The 16,588-nt window shown below is 47.0% G+C and overlaps 1 protein-coding gene across 11 annotated transcripts in view; it reads right to left on the bottom strand.

Annotated features, from left to right (window-relative positions):
- Positions 1-935: 935 nt before the first annotated feature.
- Positions 936-16,588, bottom strand: part of Nedd4l (NEDD4 like E3 ubiquitin protein ligase) — a 317,780-nt gene continuing 302,127 nt past the window's right edge. For all 11 annotated transcript variants that reach the window (XM_060377163.1, XM_060377162.1, XM_060377161.1 and 8 more), the window contains 8 exons: positions 14,678-14,773; positions 11,464-11,537; positions 9,144-9,204; positions 7,155-7,214; positions 5,849-5,956; positions 4,610-4,706; positions 3,945-4,017; positions 936-1,453 (listed from right to left, as the gene is read on the bottom strand). In XM_060377163.1, the coding sequence (XP_060233146.1) occupies positions 1,351-1,453; positions 3,945-4,017; positions 4,610-4,706; positions 5,849-5,956; positions 7,155-7,214; positions 9,144-9,204; positions 11,464-11,537; positions 14,678-14,773 (672 nt within the window). In that variant the 3' untranslated portion in view covers positions 936-1,350. The remainder of the gene's footprint in view (positions 1,454-3,944; positions 4,018-4,609; positions 4,707-5,848; positions 5,957-7,154; positions 7,215-9,143; positions 9,205-11,463; positions 11,538-14,677; positions 14,774-16,588) is intronic.

Raw genomic sequence — 16,588 nt, forward strand, 5'->3', positions numbered from 1 at the left:
GGGTTGAGCTCAGCGGGTCCCACTCGGTCTTCTACTCACTTTTAAACTAGCACACAATAGACACAACCTGGGGGGTGGTACACAGTATCGGAGCATGCAAAATAGGTCACGTGTCACACAACTTGGCTAACTATACAGTAAGTAAATCCTTGTTGTCGAGTAGAAATTACAGAACAGTTGGAGGAGATCGCTGTGGAGGCTCAGCATCACATCTGGGTTCGTACACTCTAGCAGCCAAATTCACCATGGATAGATACTGCACCAGACAGATGTGTGCAGGGAGGAAGAAACCGTCATCACATGTAACGCTTGTGAGGGAAAAAGGAAAACAAAACCAGGTATGACCTCCATAAAGTGCCTTCAGAACCGATGCAGTCACAGCAAGAAAGGGTCATTTAGTTACTGTTTTAGCAATGACAGAGTCAGAAGATCCCTGTCTCCGGCTTTCTCAGTTTTGAATCAAGCAATGCCATTGGAAATGTCTCTACAAACGCCGAAGAGAAAATAGAGGAAGAGGGGCTGTACAGCAACAGGAAGGGTTGAAGGCTCTTGATGTGAAATGACGGTCCAACCCTGTCTTAAATGTGTGACGGCACAGGTCAGCACTCCTAAGGGACAACGGTGTCACTCCTTCCAAGTTAACACAAAGATGTCATGCTATGTTACAATTCTTCCAGCCTGTACCTAGTATCTACGTTTGTACAAAAAACATAATAGCCAGTTTATTTTCATTCTGAGCATGGAAAAATCACTATGCTTAATGTTATATATTTGGAATTCTTTCAAAGTGTTTGTCTGTAGAAGGCTCTTGGAGAAAAATCAGTCTTCCAATTCTAATAAAGTGGAGGGTGGGAGTGTCAAAAGTACTTCAAAAATAAAGATGCCACTGACATTAAGCTTGATATGAAATTCAAATACAAAAAAAATATGCTCACTTTTCCAAGAACATGAGACAACTTTAATTGTAATGAAATAAAATCTGAAAATCAGTCTAAATCATTTTAAAAAGTAAACATGAGTTGTAACACTATACCTGTAACGTGATTAATTCCATTCATTGTCATTAGAAAGTATGCAAAATATTTATTAAGGGCTTTGCCTGCAGAGGCACAACATAAATAGAACAAGTCCTCCTGAAATGTAATCAGTGTACAGGTCAACCAGTTGAGGATTGGTGGTGGAAGGGGCTGGGTTCCCTGTCGGAACCCGGGCAGGGCCTGGACAAGCTGGGCTCCGGAGCCAGGCCAGGCAACTGCTTCTGCCACCGGCTCTGCAAAAGTCTGCTAGGCAAATGCAAAGTGCACGTGGAAGTTGCTGGAAGGGCAGTGCCCCCGACGCAGAAGGCCTTCCTTAATCCACACCTTCAAAGCCTTGAGCATTCTCCACGGCCATGAGAAGTTTCTCCCGTAAATCCTCGAAGGTTTCATATGGAGGTAAGTCAAGGCGATTAAAGCTGCCGAAGGAATGAGAGTGGAGGTGAGTACCCACCATGCTCCTTGCACTTTCTTGGCTAATGGGCAGTGGCTATTTGAGCAAGGGAACTGAAAAGACACAGTCACACTTTTATTACCCAAAGCCAGATTCTAGCTATGAAAGTGTCTATGCCAAACAGGCTAGTCAATCAACTGGAAAAAGAAAAGAATCTTGCAACTGTCCATGACGCCTCTGCCGCTGGGAGGGAGACATAAAGAGAAGACAAGCCCAAACACACATGTAGTGACTGAGAACGTGAGGCAGCTCGGCAGGTGCCAGTGCTGGCAGGGAAGACTGACAACTTGAGCCTAATGTCCAAAGCCACACATAAAGGCGTAAGGAGAGAGCTGACTGGAGTTGTCCTCTGACCACACTGGTGGCATGTGTATCCCGTCACAACACACACACACACACACACACACACACACACACACACACACACACACACAGAGTTATAATTAAATAAAAAAGCAACACTTTTTTAAAAGGATGGACAGACTGCATCTCACACGGCCACTGTTCCATCCTGCGTAAGCGAAGTGCTCTTCTGAGGTGTGAGCGGGTAAAGGTTAGGTGTTCTCCAAAGCAGATCCCTACACAAGGAGCTGAAGTCGGGTGCCATGGATCTCACTCCTAGGAATGTTGCAGACCCTAGAGCAGGGTCCAGGCTGCCAAGGCTCCAGAAAGCTGAGTCACCTCTGCTGCCCAATTGGCTACCAGTGAGGTTGGGGGAGGGGATGAAGAGGGGGGCCATCCTGACAGCTAGCAGCCCCAGGTGGGAAGGACACAGCTCACCCTTAGAGTGAGGCCTCTGGATACAGACGGGTAGCCTCCACAAGATGCCAAGCCTGCTTGTTTATGGGTCACACCTAACCCTGCCTCTGCCATCTGTGGGACTTTGAGCATCTCTGGATATGTCCACTCAAGTGTCAAAGGGAGAGACTGTTTCGAGGAGCGTGGGAGGATCAAACCGGGATATATGAAGAAGGGGCTGGGGGCAAGTGCCCAAAAGACATCAATCAAGTAAGGCAGCTTGCTCAGCACTTATTTAGTATTCGCTCTCCCTCAGCCAGCTCAAGAGCATTTTTAAAAGGGCTGTTAGCCCTGCAAGGAAGCTGGCTGAACCCCGCAGACATCCTTCCCTGCGAAATAAAGGCTGAGAACTGGGGACAGTGCTTGCTCTGCATGGCCAATTTCAGCCCGAGATTAGTATGCAATGTCAGCAAGGGCGGCTCAGGCAGAGACCACGCTGCTCCATGCAGTCACCAACGGTCCTCCTGGTGAGGTAAGGGCACTCACAGTGGCCAGCTCCTCCACTGCCAGTTTTCACAAAGACTCTTACAGGCTTTGCGGGTGAGAAAGGGTGCTCACGTCAGGCCAGCATAGTCAGTGAGTATGTGTGCCTGTGGGTGAGGGAGGGGGTTGAACCCCACTATGCAGAGAAAGGTAGGGAAGGAAGAGCCTGTGCAGAAACATGGGACTCCTAACTGAGTTTGGACCAGAAGGATCTTGCTGAACGCTGCTGTAAAATCCACTGGGCTGTGTCTGTCCTGTGTTGGGTGTTGTGTGACTCTCCTAAGCCAATTCCTGGGCTTTCCTTCTCCCTCTCCAGACAGAGAAGAACTTCCGATGGTGCCACAGCCCATGGAGTCACTTACAGACTGTGTGAACGGAAGGCCTTTTAAGTTGATGCTACGAAGGTTTTGTCTTTAATTTTATTTTTTTAACATTTATTTATTGTATGCATGTGTGTATGCCATACGGAAGTCGGAAGACAATTTGTAGGAGTCAGTTTTCTCTTTTCACCGCCATGCGGGTCCCAGCAACCTCCAACTAAGGTCATCAAGCAGGCTTGATGGCAAGAGCCTGTATCCAGAGACCCATCACCAGCTCTTAATCTTTTTTGAAACAACCAGTTTAAAGTGGGAGTAAAAAACAGCTCCCAGTGTGAGAGAAGTGGGAACTGTTGTACCGAAGGCGGTGAGAAAGGAAATGTAAGCTCTCCAAGAGCTGGAAAGACAGTCTGTGTGGAGTCCTGGGGACACGGAGGCTTAAACCCTTCATCCAACCTGCAAGCAAACTGGACCCATTCAAAGCATGGCTTAAGCTTTGCTACCCTTTATGGGAAAATGTATGTCATCATCTTACACTATTGTTCTTCTGCACTGGAAGCTGCTGGTGGCCAGAACCCTAAGTGTCCTCTGTTCCCGTCACAGCCTCACACAGCCGGCACCTGAGACAATGCCAACCTTAGATTTGTTTTTATGTTTACGAGTGTTCTGCCTCCATGTATGTGTGCCACATGTGTACCTAAGCCTTGTGGAAGGCAGATCCCCCGGATCTGGAGTTACAGATGGTTGTGAGCCATCTTGTAGGGACTTGGAATCAAACCCAAGCCCCCTGCAAAAAAGCAACAAATGCTCTTCACCATTCAGCCATCTCCCAGCCCCCACGGGGATTTTATTACTTACCATGTGTGAGCTCTGGGCAGTTTTTCAGGACTACCCCATTGCTCTATTGTAAACAGCTGAGGACCATTGGAACCTGGGCAAAAAAAAAAAAAAAAGCAAAAAGAAAAAAGAAGAAAAGAAAGAGACACATCAACAGGCTTGAAGCAGTAGAACAAGGTGGTGGGTTGTAGCAAAAAGGGGAGGAAGGGTTATCAGGGTGGGGCCTGCCCCAGGGAGTCCTGTGGGAAGTCCCCAGGTCACCAGGCTCAGGGCCTGGCACATCTCCCCTGCAGTACGGAAGTGCGGCAGTGATGGTACAGGGCAGGGGCTGCGGCGCCCTACTCCAGAGGAGAGTACTGCAAGGAGAGCTTTGATGTGCACAGCTGCTATCTGGAAGTGGGAGGCTTCAGCCATATGGGTTATTCTGAAAATCTGCTTTTAAAAGCTGAACCAGAAAAACCCGAACTATGGGACAGAAAAAGAAAAAAAAAAAAAAAAAATCAAGAGACCCCGCTGGGCTCTCTGTACAAATGCTGTCTCCAACCCTGCAGGTTGTTCTGCATCCCCACAGGTGTCTATGGAACTAATACAGGCACAACTGGTCTGGAAAGGGACCAAGGTACCAGGATGCTGCCTGCTTGGTCCTCACAGGAGGGAGAGAGGAGTCTGGGGCATGCCGCACTCACCATAAAGTTCGGCAAATCCATTCATGGGTACTCGGGAGGTGCCTGTGACAAACTGTAGTAACCGGATCCGCTTCTCGGCATCCATCAGTAGCACAGCCTGTCAGAGGCAGAAGGTCATTGTCACCATGGCGCACACAGCACACCACACACTGCTGTAATGCAGGCAGGCTTCCAAATCCTCATTTACGCCGCCAAGGAGCCACCTACACCACCGACTCTGAAAAAATGGCGGCAGCCCCTTTTCAGTGGTTGCGACAATCCCAGCCTCTCTGGTCTTAGGACTGCTGGGTCCCTTTTTTCTCTTGCCAGCAGGCCGAAATAAAGATACAAAGAGAAAACTCTTTGATGGTCTCAAGCTCAGGTTTCTGGGTTTGAGGTCTGGCTGGCTGGCTTTCTGAAGCTGGTTCTAACCAGGCAGTGTTCCAGACATATCTAAACAAGAGGAAGTCAGCTGAAGAGACGGGGCCAGAGAAAGTTCCCTAACGACATTTTACAAACAGAAGGAAACCAGAGTAAAAAATGTGTACCTTGGTGTGTCTCCTGGATTCTAACTACTGCAGGAACAGAACTGGCCTTCCGAGGCATGCAATTTCATCTTTTATTATACAATCCATAATCTAAGTTGAAGTCTAGACCTTGAAGATTCTGGTTCCTTCTTTCTGTATTTTTACTGGCACTTGATATATTATTAATAACACATTAGTTGATTATTATTTCTTCTTCTTTTTCTTCTTCTTCTTTGTCTGCAAGTCATCACCTACTAGTTTTAGTGGCATACACCTTTATTTTGGGCACCTTGGAGTCAGAGGCAAGTGAACCTCTGTTTTGAGGCTAGCCTGGACTACATAGTGAGCCCTTTCTTAAAAAAAAAAATTAGGTTTATGCTACCATACAGGGATTATTTCATTTTTTTGTATGGAAATAGTTTTTTAATTTTAATTTTGTTGTTGTTGTTGAGGGATGAACTGATTTTATTACAATTTTTTAATGTTTAGTTTACTGTCTTTGCCCAGGGCTTTCCTGAGTCCAACAGAATACAAACATTGGCCCTAAGACAGTAAGTCAAAGTTAATTTGCATCCTGGGTTGCAAGATATGAAAATCAAAATGGCTACTGGAATAAAAACCATGTTGAGAAATGCCAGTTTCTAAAGGTGCTCCCAGTCTGATGTCCCCAGCCTAGGCCTTGTGCCCTGACTGGGAGGAAGAGCCTGCAGCAGAGGTCGGAGAGCTTAGTTACCTTCCAGAACCACTGGATGACGGGGTGGTTGGGGCAGTAGCCATTCTTGTAGATAGAGTGCTGTCTCCAGTCATTCACGTCCACGTCCCCGAGGCCGCACATCAGCAACTAGTAAGGAATGTATCAGACGTAAATGAGGTGGGACATTCAAGCTGACAGTGCTCTCGCCTCTGCACTGGACAAAGCAGGTAAGCCAGCCATCCAGGAGCGCCGAAGAATGCAGATGCATGGGCTCACCTTCCCCTGACACTCATGACAGAGCTGGCAGACAGAGAGGATTTCTCAACTGACTGGCATGCAAGACCATGGCATTTTATATTGGAAAACATCGGTCATCTTTAAAGTGCAATGCTGCAGAGTTCTCCAGAGTTCTCCAAGGATCCTGGCTATTCCTTCTCTAGACATTTGAACTCATCTCCCCCAGATGGGTCAATGCAGGCGACCCATCACTAGCTAGCATCCTATGGCACGTAGGCAGGAACTGGGTGATTCAGGTCCCCTAAATCAGTATTTAACTGTTCTTATCATAGGAGTTTCCAATGAATATGACATTCCCAAGGAAGAACTAAAATAAAACAGGAAGAAAGCCATTTCCAAAGCCTGAAAGCTACTGGCTGGGACAAGCCTGGCTGGATCACCTCGGTAGGTTGTTTCCTTCCTACAGCCTCAGTGGCTTGAAACCTTCACTTCAAGTTCTCTGAGGCTTGCTTTGTAGGACATGGGCTGGATGTAACAGCTATGGGCAGTCACAGCCTCCTTCCTTCTGTGTCTTGGTACAACCCAAGGTGAGACATGTTTTTTTGGGTATTCAATCCTTCACCTACACTAAAGCCGAGAAGCTGAGGTGAACAACCATTATCCACACTTCTGTTACTACCTGGCGGCCTCCTGATAATGTTCCCTATTCATCACAGGCCACTTTGAGTTCAAGGTCACATCTCCTGCAACTATAGCATGACCAAGTCCTTCAACCACCTGCCATGGTGGAGCCTGGGAGGCAACAGAGGACATCGGGTCAGCCTGGTTATATAAGCACACTGTGAGCAGATGACTGTCCTTGAGGGCTTCAGAGAACCAGGCTCCTCCACGCAGTCCTCCTTGCCTGAGCACTGAGCTGAATACCCAGTCAGTACAGCTCACTAGAAATGCCCACAACTGCCTCGTCAGAGGCAACAAATCTACTCAGCTACTGCTGCAGAGTACACACTAGACTTCTGCATGTCATGTGTCAAGAGAATTAAAAAAAAAAAAGGACATTTGCAATATAAGGAGATACTTAAAATAAGATGATATTGATAAGACAAACCTCCAGCTCGTTTTCATCGAAAATTTTAATCAAATCGATTGGAAGAAGTTCTGTAAACCCCTGAAAGGAAAAGGTAGAAACACTATAAGCACCCTTTCTTTTAAAAAGAACAATTTCCTGGATAAAATAAGGTTGCGGTTAGCCAGATAAAGCTCACTCTTTACTGCTGGCTCATGCCAGGGGCGACAGTGTCAGGTGACTGTAATTCCAATAAAAGCAAGTCATGTACAGGAGCCTGAAAACACCTAGTCTAGAAGCTTCCAGGACTCGAGCACCCTGTGATACTGGGGAGCTGTAGGCAGGTGGATTACAAAAGCAATTTATGCCACAGTTTTGTGAGTCAGTGTGTCCTAATTTGCACAGACCACAAACGTGCAAGAGGCACATTTAAAAATAGCATGCCGAAGGCCCAGGTGGAGGACAGGAGGAGGCTGTATGAGCTGGCACAGAACTGACAAGAGGCAAGCAAGGCTCTGGATCTGGGCTGCCATTATTAGGGGGTGACCCAGGAAGAGACTCTTAACGCTGGGGTTCCTGAAAGCTGGGCAGGGCTGGGACTCTGTTTCCTGGGATTTCTTCCTTAAATACAGTGCAAAATGTGCATAGCCGAGTTCACCCTCACAGCTTACATGCGATAGGCCCTGGCATGTGCATCTCCTGCTCAGAGGAGGGCTAGCCTCATGGTGTTACAGGCCACTGAGTTTAAGAGGAACTGTCTGGAAATGACTCCCAGAGGGTTTGGGCTTTTCCTTTAAGAATTTATTGATTGATTGATTGATTGATTGATTGATTGTATGCACACATGCATTTGGGTGGAGGAAGAGGACAACCGGCAAGAGTTAGGTCTCTCCTTCTACCAGCGGCACTGGGGGCCTGAATTGAGGCTTAACCACCTCACCAAATGCTTTTACTCCCTGAGCCATCTCACCAGCCTCCCCGCCCCCCCCCCCCCCGGTTGCTTTTAAATAACTAATACCATTTTTTTTTTAAATTTACTTTGACCAACATCTAACACTTTTTATGGTTTAGAAAAACAAAACAACCCCCTACCACCGGAAGTGGCTGGGGAACATCCCGGTGGTCGACTATGCATGAGAGAGGTGGTGCCTTCATTTCATCACAGGGAGAAAGCTGCCGACTGGATATAACATAAAAGCCCAGAGCAGGAAAAGGGGAGAATCTGCGGGACGTTGAGGGTCACAGAGGGAAGGTTAGCATGCCGGGTTGGGTAGGGTCTGAATGAGAGGGAACTCTTTGGACACTATCACTAGCAGTTGTGCTAGAACTTCAAGGTAACGGCTCTAGAGCAGGTCTGAGAAGGGTCTGGTGGTGAGAAGGCCTAGCCGGTCAGTGTGCTGGCTACCAAGCCTGAGGGTATAAATTCTACCCCTGGCAGGCAACCAACTGTAGAGTCGCCCTCTGATCTTCACACGCATTGGCGTGCCCGTGTGTGCACACACGTAAGTTAACTCAGAACAAACAAACATAGGCGGAGGACGGTCCGTACAACCCTAAGCCCCCAGGAAGCTAAGGCAGGATTGCCCTCAGTTCCACGGCAGCGTGTGCCGCATAAGCTTTGTCTCAAGCAACCAAGCAAGCAACAACACAACAAACAACAACAGCAACTAAGAACAAATTAAAAACAGAGAAAAGGCAACAACAACAAAAAACTTTAAAAAGAAAAAAAAGGTTAGTGTAGGGGCTAGAGAGATGGCTCAGAGGTTAAGAGCACTGCTTGCTCTACCAGAGGTCCGGAGTTCAATTCCCAGCAACCACATGGTGGCTCACAACCATCTGTAATGAGATCTGGTGTCCTCTTTCGGCCTGCAGGCAGAACACTGCATACATAATAAAATAAATAAATCTTAAAAAAAAAAAAAAAGGCAGTGTATAATGGAACATTCCCACCTCGGGAAATGGCCAACAGGGTGAGCTGGCTGTGCTGGCCTTTTGCACTGTCCCCACCCTGACCCCGTCATTGGTGCTTACCTCCAAGAAGGCATTCATTTGCTTCTGGACCCTGTTCACAAATCTCCACTGGATTACTAAACTGTGAGAGAGAGAGAGAGATAAAAAAAAAAGTCACCCCACAGCCATTGCCGTCTTCATACCTGGACCTGCTGCTCCTTAGGCAGGGGAACGAGAGAATCCCAAACATCAGGGCAAGGTGGGTGGGGCTTGCTCTGGTACACCTGCTGCGAGTCCCTTACAAGCATCTGAGCGTCCCTGAGATCTTCACACTCTATCTGAGGTCGTCAAGAGTGCAGCTGGTCTCCTGGCCTCCATTAAGCCTCAGTGGGTTAGCAGTTCAGACTACTGGCTGCTCTTCCAGGGAACCTGGGTTTGATTTCCAGCACCCACGAGGCAGCTCACAAATGTGTGTAACTCTAGTCTCATGGGATCTGACACTTTCTTCTTGCCTCCAAGGACACCAGCCACACAGACATACATTCAGACAAAATCCCATACACATAAAGAATAAAAATTTAAAGATCTGTTAATAAAAAGTCACAGGATGTGATCACATATATCTACCCATTCACATGTCTGTGTAAATATGAACACGTGTTTGTTAAGAGTATATTATCAAAGCACATATTAAGAAAAACATCTTTGAGACAACGTCTGCCTCTCCAGTGTTGAGGTTGAAGGTGTGTGCTACCATGTCCGTCCGGGCCATACTAATACTCGTTAATACTAAAGTTTAGAGATGAACAGTAGAATCTGGAAGTCCCTGAACTGTCCCTGAGACAGTGTGAGCGGTACATGGCCTGCCCTCATCTTCAAGGAACAGGCTGGCTGCGGCACACAAGGCACTCAGCTGGGCCTGTACCGCAGGGCTGGCTGCAATCTGCCGCCCAGCAGCTGTCTTCTGGTACCAGAAAACCGAGGGCACCAGTGAGCAGGGCGAGATTTCAGTCCTGCCCAGTAGAGACCCTGCCTGGCCCTGGTCCTCATGACATATGTCAGCGTGTGTAGGCTTCAGCTATCCTGGGATGGATAGTTTTTTGGGGAAAAAAAAGCATTTTGTACTGGGGTTTTTACAAAGGAGGCCGGTGGTGTCTGCCAGGTGTCAAAGCCATGGTCAAGGCCAGTGAACCAGTTAGTTTGCACAGACAAGTATCCTACTTCTAGCTTATTTAAGTGTCATGAACTTTTATGGAAAGTGACAGAAACCAAACCAAACCCCGATCCCTACACACTCTTGATGCTCCATCAGGATCTCCTAAGTAAAGCCCACAAGGCTCTCCATTTCTCCCTGGTAGCAAGTCTTCTTTACATCACACAGAATAAAAGACCCTGGCCTGCCCTCTGAATTTAAGCCCACTGAACAACTTGGGTTACCCAGGAGCAAAACTCCAGGAAGGACGCAACAACTTGTTCCACAAAATGAGGCTGAGATTGGGCTGACAGATACCAACTATCAGAACAACTCACCATGTTTGCAATATTTCCCTCAGTCTCCGGTATGGGAAACAAGTTAGATCCCTAGTTCTACCCTATTAATATCTGACATTCTCAGGGCTGCAGTTGTGAATTTCAGGCAAGACATCCATCCCTGAAGAGGATCTGCTGCATTATTATAATGTATACCCTTTCTTCATGCTGCAATCCTCTAGGAGTAGTTCACTGAGAGAAGGCGGATTTCCTACCCACATTCAACTGCCTCTGAGGCCAAGCCAAAAAAGGAACTGCTATTGTTTAAACTGAGAGGCCAGGTGTGGCTTGATCCCAGCACTCAGGGAGGCAGAGGCAGGTGGATCTCTTATGAGTTTGAGGCCAGCCTGGACTACAGAGTTGAGTTCCAGGACAGTCAGAGCTACATAATAGAGAGACCCTGTCTCTAAAACAGAAAATGACATTAAGTTCACATCTGCAGTATGCATGAGCAGTTTTGGGAAGGGACAGCAACCAAATAAGCCATTTGGGTTATTAAAAGTGAAAGTCCCAGGGCTGGGAGATGGCTCAGTTGTTTAAGTGCTTGTGGTGCAACCCTAACAAGCTGACTTCTGGTCCCCAACACTCAGGAAACAAAACAAAACAAAACAACAACAAACAAAAAAAGCCAGGCGTGGGGGTGTGCCCCTTCTGCTCGGAGGTGGAGGCAGCACATCTGTGGAGCGCACTGGCTGCCCAGCTGAGTCCATGAGCTCTAGGTCCAGTGACAGACTTCATTTCAACAACAACGAAGGATGAGCAGTGACAGAGGAAGACATGACACTGTCTTCTGTACCCCCTTGCACACAGACACAAAAGAACGCACATACCACATGCACACCAAGAAAATGTAATAGACGTGCATACGTACTCAATATATTCTCTTTTGTTTTCATTTGTTACCATTATTTCTGACCCGTTGGGCTTCAGATCCACTTGATATGTCTGTGATTATGGAGAAAAAAAACCGACAACAACGTAAAGTTATTTGAATTATTATTCAGTCACATCTTACTGTAAAAAGGAAGAGAAGGAAAGTTCATTCAAAAATATTTTCCAGCAGTAGGCTCTGTGAACAGGGGATGATATAATGAACCTTTTAAAACTATTTCAAGACCAAATGCGTTTAAAGATGTTATCATTAGGGCAAATTGTTTGATAGTTATTTATGAGTTTTAATTATTATTCATACATTAGCAACAATGAAGAAGAGGCCCATTTTCATTTGCTGTTATGAGCTGAGCAGTCGTAGCGTATGCCTGTAATCCCAGCACTCGGGAGGCAGAGGCAGATCTCTGAGTTTGAGGCCAGCCTGTGGGTTCCAAGGCTACAAAAAGAAACCCTGACTTGAAAAACCAAAAGAAATTATGTTCAAGGAGAAAACAATAAATCCCAGAGTACATCCATCAAGCCCAAAGAGATCCAAATTCAAATCAACCATCAAGTCCATCGGTACAAATTGCATTCTGTTTGTTACTAGAAATCAAGTTGTATAAAGACATATGCATAGAATTTCTTTCAAGAGGCAAAAATACAGGGACATAAAAAAAAAAAAGAACAAACAAAACTCAACTAATCAAACATCATCATCGACAAAAACTAAGAAGAAAAGGAAGGATGGAAAGACAAACACTTGCTTAAGAAGCCAGCCAGAAATAATTTGTCATTTTTTATAATACGTCGGAGGACAATTCTCCTTCCACTATGTGGCTCCCTGGGATATGTACCTATTTTCTCTTTGGGTTAAGATATATATATTATACATATTATATGTGTATACACACATACATACAGTATGTTTTTAATTACACTGACTCTTGAGTAAGAAAAAACGTGTATATAATGACATATACAACTCTTTCTCTCTTTTTCTGTCCAGTATCATCTCCCCTGGAGAGATGCTAGATAAGCCAGGAATGTCAGTTTTAGAGTATATAACCACCAAGAGGGCAAAAATAAGATATACAGTACATCTATACGACGACATTCATTGTAGTCATTAAAACAGCACAGAATATTTACTGTCATAGGAAGGCTTTTATACTGTATCTAATTCTACTTCCACAGACAAACACAAGCAAACCTGTATCTGTGTGCTTGCATAGAGTAATTCAGGCAGATACAAGAGCAAATTTTCCATTGTAATTTTTCTTGAGATGGTGGAGTCATCTGAGTCACATATTTTTGTATGTTTTTACTATACTGGCTTCATTTTTATTATGAATCAACTAAAAGAATTGTTTTTGAAAGAAAGAAAGGGACTAGACTATCCACATTAAATACCGAGGCCGTTGCAGTAAGGCGGGGCATGGGTGATTCTGCCGGCTGGATCCTCTGTCAGGTGGCAGAGGCAGTACACACAGCAGGCAGAGGGAGGCATTTACTGTCCTCCGCCTTGAGCCTCCAGATCGTAGCAGCAGCTTCTTAGTTAATGGGGCCATTGCCACCCCCCCTCCCATTTCACTTGTGCTGTGAGCCACCAGGGACATAGTTTAGAGCCCTTCCACAGTCCAACTACACAGATCCATGACGTTGGTGCCACGGCTACCTCTTTGAGTTGGGCTACTTCTCTGTTCTTGGGGTCTGAGAGAATTTACTTTGCAGACCACTAACACAGTGCCTGGCGCGCGGAAGGAACTCAGTAAGTGCTTATGGCAAAACCTTTGCAGTTAAAAAAAGTCTTTCTCTCCTTGTTTCTTAAAAGTCTTGTAAGTTCTGTGTGCTATTTAGTTTTTGTCAACTTGACACAAACCATGGTCACCTGAGAAGAGGGAACTGAGGCTGGGTGGAGGCCTGAGACTTGCCCCCTCCCTGCCCTGTGACAAGGTCCCCAGTCGGGATCAGCAGGCATTGCCTGTGGGGTTCTTAGGTGTGACACATATACACAGTGTGAGAAGAGGGATTGCTCGTGAGGCGTTTAAATAAAAGTCGCAAGGTTCCTTCTCTCTGGGGCTGGACATCCTCCAGTGATCTTCTCTGGCACTGGGAAGGACAATACAGATCCCTCCCGGTTTTCCCACTGGCAGTGCTCAGGGCTGGCCCCCTGCTCCAGCACATGGAATGAGGGTAAAACAGTACATTCACATGATGTAGGCCTCAATCTGTAACCCTCCCTCCCCCCACTCTACTCATCCCGTCCCACCTCAATGCAACCATGTCTTCTCTCCGGCGTCCTCTAAGATTTCTCTAACCTGGGAAGCCAGGGAGCTTTACCTCTCAGTCTTAGCCACAGACATGTGTCTCGTTGGCGGAGAACACACTCAATAGGCCCTCAACCAATGCAGAACAAGTCTATTTCCACAAGGCAGTCCTTACAGCAGGCTCTACTCAGTCCATCCTGAGGCCCTGCGGAGCCTGGAATCATCTCTGAGCTTTTGTGTTGACATGCAGCACCGTGAAGATACCTCCCAGAAAATACTATCACTAGAGGACAACCAAACCCATGTTTCCCCATTTAACATGAACACAGCCTTAGATCCCGAGAATAATGACAAAAATCCTGGCCAGCTGACTTCCTTCCACTCTGGAAGTAACTTTTATGATGAAGATGTGGGAGAGAACAGAAAAAACAGAAGCAAAAACAAACAAACAAAAAAAACCCAAGAAACAAAAACAACCTTCCCCCAAAGAAACCACAAACACACACACACACACACACACACACACACACACACACACACGAACTCAAACTGAGCCAGCAAGAGCCACATTGCCCTACCGATAGAGCCACAAAGCAGAGGGAAAGGTCCCAGTGTCACCCATTCCTGACCATATGCTGACCCTGCTAAAGCGAACCATGGCACTGCTTTCGGTGAAGAACCTCCATTCTGAAAGCAAGTTAAAGATGCCTGGCTGCCTTGTAGGATTAGGGGTGCCAGTTGAGACCCCAGCATCGTTTAGAATGTACTAGCTCTGCAGGGAAAACAGAAAGGGCTGTGATGGAGAACTTGGTGAGCTGGCAGGCCAGTCAGATGCTGCTCAAGGTGGTGCTAATGACTGGCTGGAAGTCTACGGGGCTGTTTCTGCCTGGCTGTGCTGTGCCAAAGGAAACGCTGTTGAAGAGCAGAGGAGCCGGGCCCACATACCTGCCCAAAGTTCTCTTCATCTATGCAGAACATGAGGTCAAGTTCCGTGGGGTCGTTTTCTAAGATCCATTTCAAGGAATTGTAGTATTCGCTGTCCTGCAGGAAAAACACGGAGAGGAAATGTGAGCACTCCTTTTCAAAGCCCAAACCTGTCTGGCTCCTTTACCAACAATCTTGTGTTTCTGTAATTCCATGCTGCTTAGTGTCCAGGGAGCTGGCTCTACCAAAAGCACTTTCCACTTGTTTACTTAACAGATTTATTTTACGTCTATGTGTTTGTGGACGTGTGTTCGGGTGCTGTGGAAGCCAGAAGAGGGAGTCAGATCTTCTGGAGCTATAGCTGGCTATAGCTGGCTGTTGGCCAGGCTAGGAACCTCATTCTGGTCCTCTGCAAGAGCAACACACACGCTTAACCCCTGAGTCCTCTCTCTAGTCCCATCTCCCCACAAATTTAAAACACAAGACCTCCTGGGCAGTGACAGTGTTTGTATTGTTCCCTGTTCTCTATGGCTAAGGCCACCTGCTTACAAGGTCAGTTAGAACAGCTGGACTGCTCAGGCTGTCTTGTCTGGCCCACAGTGGTCTCCAGCTTCTGGACTCAGCCTCCAGGAGCTGGGATTATAACCTAGCTACATAGTCCGTGGCAACAGCATGCCTGGCTCAGGTCCATTTAACACGCCGACTTCCTGTCTTCTGAGAGTGAGAGTACTGAAGAACAGGCAGGATGGGGCTCTAAGCAAACAGCACACATTTTGCATTCTGTCCTTCCCTGTTTCCTCAGTGTACTCTGGCTATTAGTTTAAGCAAAAAGCAGGGCCGTGTTTCAGAAAATAGTAGCCGAGAGATCACCAGGTCCCCTCTGCTCAGAACAGACCAAAGATAATATGAAGATCACATTTAGAAGACTGATGGCCGAGGCTGAAGAGAGGGCTCAGTGGTTAAGGGCAGGTACTGCTCATGGGCAGAGCCGAGTGTGATCCCAGCACCCACATGAGTAGTTCACAAGCACCGGTATCTCCAGCTCCAGGGGGAAACCTGATGCCTCTGGCCTCTGTGGATGACAGCACTCATTTGCATGCATCACTCTCCCAATATACGTTAATTAAAATTATAAAATAAACAACACCTCCCCCCAAATACAAGTGGCCAATGGAAACCACAGACTTAGGCCGTAAGAGCGATTTCTGGAGCAGCCCGTGTTGCACACCTATAATCCCAGAACTTGAAGTAGAGGCAGGAGGACTGTGTGTTCAAAGCCAAGCTAGACTACACAGTGATACCCTATCCCAACCTCCTTCCTCTATGGGGAGAAGGGACAGAAGCAATGTCTGCTCTCTTAGCCTCCTCAGGAGAGTACAGCGGAAGCAGAGAGCGCTGACAAAGGGGAAGCTGGACGGGAAAGTGCAACCGAGCTAAGACAACAGATACCAGCAGGTCTGCACACGTCACAGAAGCCCAGAGTACAACAGTCGCCTCTCCTCTCTGGCGGGGATGAGCGGAAGCACAGGGTGAATGCTGGCTGGTCTCATGGGCCTTACTCACGTCCTCAACTCTGCCCAAGGCACGGGCCATGTGCCAGTGAGGCCGTGGGATGCACAGCTTTCTAACTCAGGTGACCGCATGAGAGCAGAGCTGTAATTCCTCCATGAGGACAAAAATGCGGGGGATGCGCACGCACGCGCACACATATATTGCAGAGGATAGGTAAGCAGAGAAAGCTAGACACGGAAGTGTACTCTGAAAAGAAGGGCACGTTTTGTTTTGTAGGACATCTTTCCTGTCCAAGGATGGCCAGTCCAGGTAAGTAGTGGGCACTGTACCCTGTGAGCACCACCCCCTGGAGGTCCTAACAAGGCAATCCTCACGTTCCCATCCTGGAGTTGTCAATTATTCCTTCCTGTTGAGATGAAC

This window comes from Meriones unguiculatus, chromosome 2, assembly GCF_030254825.1.
Source record: "Meriones unguiculatus strain TT.TT164.6M chromosome 2, Bangor_MerUng_6.1, whole genome shotgun sequence".
Classification (NCBI taxonomy): Eukaryota; Metazoa; Chordata; class Mammalia; order Rodentia; family Muridae; genus Meriones; species Meriones unguiculatus.